Raw genomic sequence first — 10,243 nt, 5'->3', positions numbered from 1 at the left:
AGCTTCAGCAGAAAGCAGCCGTTATTCCCCGTGCGCTTGCCTCGAGAATTTGCCTCCCCCATCTCCAGGCATGCAGGGCCCAGGGAACTTGGACATTCCTCTTTGCTTTTCTCTCTCCCACATGTGGAGAGTCTGCAGAAACCCATCTCCTTCCTGCCTAACCTCATCAAGAAGGAGGAATTTGGAGCCACCTGACTCCAGTCCCTGGCCTTGAGGGAGCTCTTTAAGTTAACCAATTCGTTCCTTGAGGTGTGACATTCATGTGACAAGTGGATGAGAGCAGGCACTTCCGCATCCCAGAAGTCTCCTCCCCCTCAGTCACCACCCCCTCCAACTCTCACCATAAAGCACTTTGGCCTTGCTTGGAGCTACTACGCTGAATCATTTTCACCTGTGCTCATTCTTTTGCCCACCGCCTTTTAAAGGTTATTGCTTTCCTAATTAGTGGGCGCCACTGCCAAAATGGGGCTGGAAGCGAGATGTAGAGTCGTATGCTCTACCCGCACAGCCAGCCAGGCACCCGAGCACCCAGCATTTTTAAAGGGTGGGTCCTACTCCTGTGCTCTATCCTGTCCCTCAAGCTGTTGCTTCTCTTTCCCTTTCATGCCCTCCTGTGTGTCCTGAAAGCCTTTCCAGGTCCCTTCACGTGCCACTAAGGTCTTCTGAAGTCCTCTGAGGTCCAGCGCTTTGCTCCAGTGTCACCCACTGCCACCATCTCACCCAGCAAGCCCACAGGTTCTGCTCTGCCTCATCCTCAGCTGCTCCTACCCATTCCCAAGACTCCGCCTCTGGCCTCCGTCTTGCGGCCTCCAACTGCGGCCTCACTCCCAGCCCCAGGCCTCCCCTCCTCCTCAGGCCCCACGGGTCAGCTCCTCACAGGCAAAACCATCCACATCCCACCATCCTCCCACGGCTGTTTCCTTTCTGCCTTCCCGGTGTCCAGGCAGCACCACGCATAGCACACGCGCACCTGCTCCCGCTCTGCCTGGGCCCACTTCCTGTCTCCATCATCCTTCTGCACCTGCTGCTGGCTCTCCGTTCCTGCTGCCACTGCCCGAGTTCCAGGATGGGTCCCTGCCGCCCACAGGGGTCAGTCCGCCCGCCTGTGCTCATCTTCCCGCGCGCTCCTTGTTCATTCACAGATGAATCTCCCCAACAGCCTCCGCAGGGGCAGAGTCTCAATGTCCGGTCACATTTTAAGCCCTCACCTTGCTCCATGGCCAACCCCTCCCCTCTCCCTCCTATGTCAAGAACCGTGACCAAGTTTATCTGCTCTGACCCTCAAGCTGGAACTAGTTGCATCTCTGGTTCCCAGAACCTATTTAGACCTGATATTTACGTTTTAGCGTGTGTTACCGTAGCAGGAACCCCACTTTTCTTCTCGACTTTTTATCATCACCTGATCAAATGTAAATTCTCTGGAAGAAAGGACTTTCTTGTTCACCGCTGAGTCCCTGGGACATCACCCAGTGTCTGGCTTTCATTGTTTGTTGAATTAACGAATAAGCAGGCCAATGTGGCACCGCCTTGCCTTGAGCTTCTCCTGCTCCTAGGTTCTGAGTCTCTTGAGGGGACTCGTTAGTCATTTATCAACGACTTTTGTCCCTTGTTTACACTTAAATGAATGAGGGCCTGGCTCACATGGTGTACCTACTACTGGGGCTAATTATCCGCCCTTCAGAGCATCACAAAGCAGTATTTGCTGAATGCGTGAACTAGATCAAAATCATAGAGAACATCCTAAGAAATCCGTACATGCCTTGTCTTCTGCTATAGTTATGCTGGGCCGGGCACTTCCCGTACCCAGAGGATTGCAAAAACCTATTTTCAGTTCCAACTCACTCTTTTCCTGCCTCTAAAACCCCACAGCATGCGACAGCACCGGACACGTGGGATCCTTCCCACTAGAGAACCTCAGCAGCTCTGTCACCAACATTTTTTTTTTTTTTAAAGATTTTGAGAGAGCGTGTGTGCATGGGGGGGGGGGGTGCTCCCCGCTGAGGGCAGGACCCTGAGATCTTGACCTGAGTCAACATCTTGTCCAAACCAAGACTTGGACACTCAACCGACAGAGCCACCCAGGCGCCCCTCCCTGTCACCTACATTTCTTAAAATCTAAACTCTTGAACTTGGATTGGAGTCTCCACATTGAGCTTCTGTCTCCCTTTCCAGAATCACCTCCCACGATCCCCTGGCATGAATCCACCATTCAGATGGCTGCCTCGGCTCCTCCACCCCAGCCTTTTCTTCGGTTTCCCTTTTCCATACTGTTCTCTCCCACCGGCACGTCCCTCCCCCACCTCTACGGACTAAAATCCTTTCCCTTTTCAAGGCCCAGCTCACCTGTCTCAGCCCTCCCACCCCGAGGCAGGTTTCCTGAGAGGAGACACTGCAGCTCGGTCCTGTTTCCAGGGGGCAGATTTCAACTGACAGAACAGGTCGGAATTCTAGCGTTCTGAATGAGGCGAAGCCCACTGCATTTCTTGCGGAGTTTTAATGCAGCTCATATGGTAAACGAGTAATTAAGGTCTGACAGTAGGTGATGGCTCATGAAGACCTCTGCAACCCTCCTTCCAGATGAACATTCTCGTGTACAGGTGTTAACAACCACACACCCACACACCCCCACACACAGGGTCTCCTGACGGTGTTCATGCTCTCGGCTGTGGCAGCATGGACCCCCTGAAGAGGGCCGTGCCGGCTCTGGAGGATTTCAATCCATACCCACTCTCCTGTCTGTTTTTAGGGCAGAATGTATTCGCTTTTTTCTCAGCCTTTCCCGATTCATGTTTTCTATCCTGAAAACAAAAAGACCGCAATTAGGCCCAGATGCTCGATTCAGAGTGGTGAGAGCTGCTGCAGCTCAGTGCAGGGGCCCCCGGGTCAGCGGTCTCTCTCACTCCCCGCGCTCCCCCACCCTCTGCTGGGAAATCGTGGACTCCCCCTGCCTCCTGTCTTCTCGGTGCCGCCACCCCTACCCCCACCCCCACGACTTGGCTGAGAGGAGCTTGGGGGCCCTTTCTGGGACCTGATTCTGTGGAGTGCAGCGTCTTCTTTGGATGGCTCCTTCGCTGGCTGGCTGGCCTCAGCAATCATGTCTCGAATTTTCTGAAGACAATCTGCCAGATTTCGGAACTGGTAGCGGCTACATTCAGAGGTGAGTATCAACTCTCCTGACCTGTTGATCTTATTTTTATGCTGCAGAGAACAAAAGAAAAACCCAAGTTCTACAGAGAAAAGGCTTTTTTTTGTTTTGTTTTGTTTTTTAAGATTTTATTTATTTGACAGAGAGACCGAGAGAGCACAACAAGGCAGAGCTGCAGGCAGAGGGAGAGAGAGAAGCAGGCTTCCCCGCTGAGCAGGGAGCCCGATGTGGGGCTTGATCACAGGACCCTGGGATCATGACCCAAGACGAAGACAGACACCTGACCCAGTGAGCCACGCAGGTGTCCCCGGAGTAGAGGTTTAAGGGTGACTGAGGAATTATGGAAAAGGGACTGGTGGTTACCGTGATGGCGATCCTCTGCCGCACAGGCTCTGCGATCCACTCGGCAGTTGCCAAGTGGAACCTGACTTCAGCCTTGGAGTTCACTGCAAATGAAGGGAGGAGAGAGCACGGGTCACTGAGACTCTCAAGTAGGCTCAGCACCCGGTGGCTGGTGACGATCCTGAAACAGGGAGGCAAGACATCCAGCCAGGGACGTTTCTGCCCTGTGTGACTCGGGGATACAAAGTTGGTGATAGGAGGAGCCTGCAAGATAGTGAGGCACTGCTGGACGAAAACGAACTTTCAGGAACTAAATGCTCGGTGCTTCTCTCTCTCTCTCTCTCTCTTTTTTTTTTTTTTTTTGACAAAGACCACAAATAGGCAGAGAGGCAGAGAGAGAGAGGAGTAAGCAGGCTCCCCAACGAGAGCCCGATGCGGGGCTCGATCCCAGGACCCCGAGACCATGACCCGAGCCGAAGGCAGAGGCTCAACCCACTGAGCCACCCAGGCGCCCACTCAGTGCTTCTCTTAATGGGGTCTGAATAGAATGGGGTGGGGGGTAGGTTCCACGAAGGAAACCTGTTCGCAGAGCCAGCTGCCAACTTACACTGTGATTTCCCTTTGTTTAGGGAACCCGAGTCCTAGCAACCCGCAGCTGATCAGACCACATTCACAAGAATAAAGAGGATTATTATAAACTGGTGGTATTTAGGCTTCTGCTAAAAAAAATCCCTTTATTCCATATGACTGTAAACACAGAATTCCGAAAGTACATCTCCCAGCCAAGTTATAAAGTGAAAGAAAACAAGGTGCCTTGTACCTTTGTTAACATTCTGGCCCCCAGGACCACTACTCCGACAGTAAGATATCGTCAAACGATCTATAGAACAGGATGCACACCAGAAAGAAAAAAAAAGAGAGATTATTCCATGCCAAAATGCACAAATTAATTTATTACCAACATAACCATCCCTATGATACCTCTCTTTCAATGACTTTTATATATATTAATGTAACATTCAGGGCAGTAAAGTCGAGATTATTTACAGTTTGTCAAAACTAAAATCAAGAAGTCCCCTTTCCAGGGTCACAGCAGAGTTTGTAAAATTATGACCTGGGTCGTTTGCCTCTAGTCTGGTCCCTTTCACCAGATCTGGCTGGGCTAGCTTTTTGCTGTTTGCTTGTTTTAAAGCGAAGACTCTTTCAAAAGCTCGAACTAGGGACAAACTTAGCTTGATGTCGTATTTCACAATGTGGTGGGTGTCGAAGCCCCACAGACTGGAAGCTCCAAGAGGACAGATGCTCACTGTCTATTCCCAGCGCCCGCTGGATGGAAGTGGCCTAGCACCGGAGCCTGGGGCTTTGCTTCTAACACTGGCACAGCCCCTGACTGACTGTGATCTTGGCAAAGTCCCTCTGCTTCCCTGGGCCTCAGGTTGGTTTGTCTATAAAATGTAAAATGACGTTTCTTCCTTCTGTTTTCATAATTCGTGAAAAGCAGCGTCTGAGTCCTCGTCTGGAGAAGGCATGCTAGTGGGAAAGTTCCAGAAGACTGGATGGTGAGCCAGCCGAAAGGTACGAGTGGCAAAGAGCTGGCCCCGAGTCACTGGTGGCCCATCTCCCTCACGACTCCTTCTGAGAGGCGTCCTTCCCTCCTCCCCTCATTTTATTGTTTTTTTAAGATAGAGGGAGAAGCAGGCTCCCCACTGAACAAGAAGCCCAAAGCAGGACTCAGTCCCAGGACACTGATCATGACCTGAGCGGCAAGCCTGCTTTTCCCTCTGCCTGCTGCTCCCCCTGCTTGTGCCCTCCTGCTTGCTCTCTTTCTCTGACAAACAAACAAATAAATAAATAAATAAAATCTTGAAAAAAAAGATATGCAAACAGTGGGGAGAAGTCCCCACTCCTGTTCCCCAGCCAAGAGGTATGTCTTTCTTCTCGACTCCCCAAGCCAGTCCTCATATCCAATTCCTTGTACATCCTTTCAGATTTATGTATATGCATAGAAATCTGTTTCTGACGCAGAGATAGGAGCTTACTATATATCTTCTTCAGCAGCTTAACTTCTTCCAAATAGCCATCCACTCATCTACTGTAGAGACTGGTCTGTGTCCCAAGGCCACCACGAGCCCTCACTCGTCTTGCACGCTGCATGGCAGTCCAGAGCGGCTATGCCACTATTTTGTGGCCACTCTAAACAGTGCTGAGAGGACTCTGCTTTTGCATGCCCAAAGACAGTTTATATATTTTTGTGAGGCTGGAGAGGTCTGGAAGGAATGTTTAGGGGTGGGGGAAGTGACTGATTTTTTATAAAACACAATTACTTACCCAGAGGAATGTCGTTACTGGCCTTCTGTGCTTCAGCCTGTAACGTAACATACACAGTGTCAAATGAACGTCACCCGCTGTGACTCTGAATTGGTCCAGGGCAATCGGAGAAAGGACGGAAAGCCACACTGCAGATGTAACACAACTATTTTTGGGTCCCCCGCAAAACCATTTCCGGATGACGGAGAAAGCTTCCCCGGACTCCGGAGGTGCCAGCACTGAAACACTCTTCCAGGACGTCTGAACTGGGATCTGCAGCCTTAGCTGGAGTTGCGCACTGCTGAGGGCCGGGCTCCTTGGAGGGAGGCCAAGATGTGCAGGACGTGTGCCTCAGGGAGACTCTAAAAGGAACACCCTCTGCTAACCCAGAACAACAAACCTGGTGGGCCACCTTGTTCCTTCCTGGGCCATGCGGGCTCACCTGGGAGGCCATGTGCCTTCAGGGTTTGTGTCAGATGGAACTACTCACTGCAGGACTTTTCACCTCTGTGTCTCTCCTGTGCTCTGTTTCTTGGTAGTCATGTCCTTGAGCCTGAGCCCCTAGTCTGCAGGCCTGGTGCAGACATGACCCGCTCTGAGGCTCTTCTGGCCAGCCAAACTCATGGTATCCTCACCTGTCCGCTGTCTGGCTGCCTTCATCCTTTTCATCTTAGAACGATTTCGGAGCGCAACCCTCACTGCCCTGCTCTCCCTGCCTACTGAGGACTTCTGGCCCCGCCCTCCTTGGAGCTGTGCTCCCTCTTCCTCCTGAGCTGTCCTTGCCAGCTTCCTTCTTACTTCTCTGTGCTTATCCCACGCTCCCTCGCTTGCTCTTTGCAACTTTTATTTTCTTTAAAGATTTTACTTATTTGACAGAGAGAGACACAGCAAGAGAGAGAACACAAGAAGGGGGAGTGAGGGCGCCTGGGTGGCTCAGTGGGTTAAAGCCTCTGCTTTCGGCTCGGGTCAAGAACCCAGGGTCCTGGAATCGAGCCCCGCATCGGGCTCTCTGCTCAGCAAGGAGTCTGCTTTCCTTCCTCTCTCTCTGCCTGCCTCTCTGCCTACCTGTGATCTCTGTCAAATAAATTAAAAAAAAAAAGAAGAAGAAGAAGAAGTAGGGGGAGTGAGAGAGGGAGAAGCAGGCTTCTTGCTGAGCAGGGAGCCCGAAGTGGGGCTTGATACCAGGACCCTGGGATCATGACCTGAGCTACTGCAGATGCTCAACCAAATGAGCCACCCAGGCTCCCCGAAAAATTTTATTTTTAAGTAATCTCTACACCCAACATAGGGCTTGAACTCACAACCCCAAGTTGCACGCTCCAGCCAGGCACCCCAAGAATGATCCCTGTAAAACTAACCTGAATCTTTTCACTTCTCTCCCTTTTTAAATCCCCAATATGTTCCATGGTATTTGGAGTAAAGCTAAAGGCTTATTAACCCTGTAAACATGTCACACCCCACCCCACGCCTCTCCTGTTTAGCTTTATCTGCTCCGACTCCCCTGCTCAGCCACACTGGCCTGCTTGCCGTTCCTCCAACAAGGCAAGCATGCTATCGCTCTGAGGTGGTCCCAGGAATGTTCATCTCTGCAGGGATATTCATCTCCCCAACTCTGCGCATGGCCCACTGCCTTGCTTCTTCCAGGTCCTTGATCAGATGTCATCTTCCCAGAGGCCTTCCTAGACCAACCTACTTAAAACTGCAACCCTTCCCCCTACCTCAGCACTCTTTCCTTCTAGGTTTTATTTCCCCAGAAGTACTCATGCCCATCTCACATACACTCTAGTTCTGATTTTATTTGTTGCTTGTCTCCCTCTATGAGAAGATAAGCTCCACAAGCATTCAGATTCTGTTTTAACTTCCGTATCTCCATGCCTGGCACAGTGCACACACCATGCTTTTAGCTGAAGTTCAATGTCTCTTTCAGTCCCGTCGGTGGAAACGCAACAGAACCGGCTAGGTCCTGTCCCTCCTGCCCGGGGTCCGTTCAGAGCCGGTACCCAGCCGGCTGGGAATCAGTGCACCCTGAAGAGGGGCCCTGTTTCCTAAGGCGCGCTGAAGTTCCTAGAAGCTATGCACAGTGTAATTTCCCAAAAGGTTCCAAAGAGTTTGGCAGCCTTTGGGTTCTACCGTCCACTCTGGAGGGGAAATGCCCACGTGTGGGACAGGAGGCCGGGGACGAGCGGGGACGCCGGGGGGCCCCGTAAGAAACACTCAGCGCGCCCTCGCGACGCCCGCACACTCCAGGCCTCCGGGGGACAGGTCCCGCCTCGCGGCCCCATCCCCGCTCGCCCCGGACGCAATCCCCCTCCCGCGGCCACCGCCTCGTTCCGCGCGCACCTGCGATTTGCTCCCGCCCGGCCGATGCTGCCCGGGTTTCCCGCTGTCCCCCGAGCAGGGACGGGGAAACGCCCCTTCCGTCCAGCCCTCCCCGCTCACCGGCACCCTCCATGCGGTGTCCGAGCCCCGGGATTCCGGGTAGAGCTTGTCCAGGCTGTAGATGCTCTGGAACTCGGTGCCCTCTGCTTGCTTGTGCAGAGCCCGCTGGGGACAGCGCGCGGGCGGCGGGAGCAGCCAGGCGCCGGTTCGTCTCAGGCCCCAGTGCAGGAACCGGGCGGTCGCCATGTTCGGATCCCGGGGCGGCTTCCGGTGGGTGCTTCCTTCCGCGGTCCGCGGGCTCCTGTGTCCGTCAGGATTTTAGTTCCGCGCGGCTTTTAGTGCCCGCCGGGGTCTCTGGGAGGCAGCGAGCTGAGCTCCGGGGTTGCTCTCCCTGGCACCTGCGAGACGCTCCCCTTCGGCTGGCCGCCATGGGGAGGCCAGGGTGGAGCGCTGAGATCCTCTGTGGGCCAGACAGCGAGCTCTCAAGGGAGCCTCCTGGTGAAAAGAACCCTCGGAATCCGTGTCCCCCAGAAACACCACTTCTCTCCTTTTCAGGGGCAGTGACGCCCTCCCGGTCCGCTCTCCTGTCCGTCTGCATCCCCTGTGCTGACTCTGCTCTACTCTCTCTTCTTTTTTTCTTCCATGTCACTCAATCTTCTTTTTCTAGTTCATTGCCCGTCTTCAGTCAGAATATAATAAGCTGGGGTGGGGGTAGGGGGGCACTGGCTCCCGGCTGGGTCCCCAGCACCCAGAACCTGGCAAATCACAGATACTCCAAACTTATGAGTTTTGTCAGTGTTTTTGAAAGGTGAATTCTGCTAGAGCTGAGTTTTGGTAACTTCAGGGTCATTCACAAGGCAGTTTAAGCACATCCCAGCTGAGCAGGTGTGCGAAGACTCCACAAGACAGATACCAGATGGGGGAGAAGCTGGCAGGTGGAGAAAGAAATGTGTTTAAAACGGGACCCACACCCCTTTGCAGAAGAAACAGCGTTGTGGGAGTATGATGAGGGTTTCTCCTAGCCAGGAGGTAAAGGAATGTTGGGGGAAAGGGTAGAGATCTAGGCCACCACAGGCAGGCTAAGCAGAGCCCTTTTCCAGGGTTCTTAAGACACGAACCTCCAAACAGAAGTTCTAAGTCAGACAGGTTCAAAGTAGAGCAAGAAGTGTTTGGAGAGAGCTGTGTTGGCTAAGTTTCTTTGTTGAGAGGCAGTGTAGGTAATGGAAACAACTCAATAAATGATTAGTGATTATTAGTCATCCCAGTGATTGTTTTGTAATGAAGAGTTCTATTTTTAGTGAAAGCACAATTACCTAGAAAAATATGTCCCTAGGGATGCTGGCTGTTTGAAACAGGAGGCTGTCATCAAATCAAGCCTTTACAGGCATATTCTTCAGGAAGGAATAAACTACTTCTCTGGCACTGGCTTTGTAAACGCAAACTAGGAAGGGAATGATGATAGACATTTGCCTTCTGGGCTCTAGGCTGGAAAGGGAATCTCTGAATCTCTTGGGTCCCTCCCTGTCTTAGTCCCAAGACCTCAGACGGAACTGAGGCGTCACTGTGATGACCGGAAAAAGCTGCTCCAAGGAGCAAAGCCAGGGACTCACTTAGGTCGACAGCTCAAGGATTATGAATAATAAAGTCAGCACCATTTCATGGCGTCATTGCTCTGAGGCTGGGTTCCAGCCCTGCTCCTGCCCCAGAGTGATAGAAAAAAGGAGCTGTAGGTTTCCATGGCCTCAAATAAACACAGCCTGCTCAGGCCATCTGGTGGCCTGGATTCTGGACGAGGAAGGGGGTTGAGGAGAGAGTGAGACACGCTACTCCTGGGTGGAGAGGGGAGCAGCTGGCAAGCTCCTCACCCGCTGCTGTTGTGAACCATCCAGAATAGAGGCCCTTCTGGAAGAAACAGGCTGAGAAGTGCCACCTGTTCCCTTTAAAGGTGGGCACTTTCCATCCCCTCCTTGGTCCTCCACGGACTGAAATGGGGCTTCAAGAAGGGGTCCTTCGGAGGCAAGAGGAAAACAGGGAAGACAGACAAATCATCACTAAGCCATTGCTGGTAGC

General features: G+C 52.5%; 1 protein-coding gene across 1 annotated transcript; it reads right to left on the bottom strand.

Annotated features, from left to right (window-relative positions):
• Positions 1–2,475: 2,475 nt before the first annotated feature.
• Positions 2,476–8,468, bottom strand: MRPL58 (mitochondrial ribosomal protein L58). The gene is made up of 6 exons (XM_032320961.1): positions 8,234–8,468; positions 5,816–5,852; positions 4,308–4,367; positions 3,509–3,591; positions 3,029–3,198; positions 2,476–2,798 (listed from the first exon to the last, which is right to left on the bottom strand). The coding sequence occupies exons 1-6, from the start codon at positions 8,417–8,419 to the stop codon at positions 2,714–2,716; spliced, it is 621 nt and encodes a 206-aa protein (XP_032176852.1). The 5' UTR covers positions 8,420–8,468; the 3' UTR covers positions 2,476–2,713.
• Between the last annotated feature and the right edge of the window lie 1,775 nt (positions 8,469–10,243).

Source organism: Mustela erminea, chromosome 18 (assembly GCF_009829155.1).
Source record: "Mustela erminea isolate mMusErm1 chromosome 18, mMusErm1.Pri, whole genome shotgun sequence".
Lineage (NCBI taxonomy): Eukaryota > Metazoa > Chordata > Mammalia > Carnivora > Mustelidae > Mustela > Mustela erminea.
This window is presented reverse-complemented; position numbering and strand designations above follow the sequence as displayed.

Coding starts and splice junctions, on each gene's coding strand:
- MRPL58 (XM_032320961.1), bottom strand. CDS start 8,419: ATGGCGACCGCCCGGTTCCTGCACTGGGGCCTGAGACGAACCGGCGCC. Junction 5,853..8,233: donor ACACCGCATGGAGGGTGCCG/GTGAGCGGGGAG, acceptor GTTACGTTACAG/GCTGAAGCACAGAAGGCCAG. Junction 3,199..3,508: donor GGCAGAGGATCGCCATCACG/GTAACCACCAGT, acceptor TGTTCTCTGCAG/CATAAAAATAAGATCAACAG.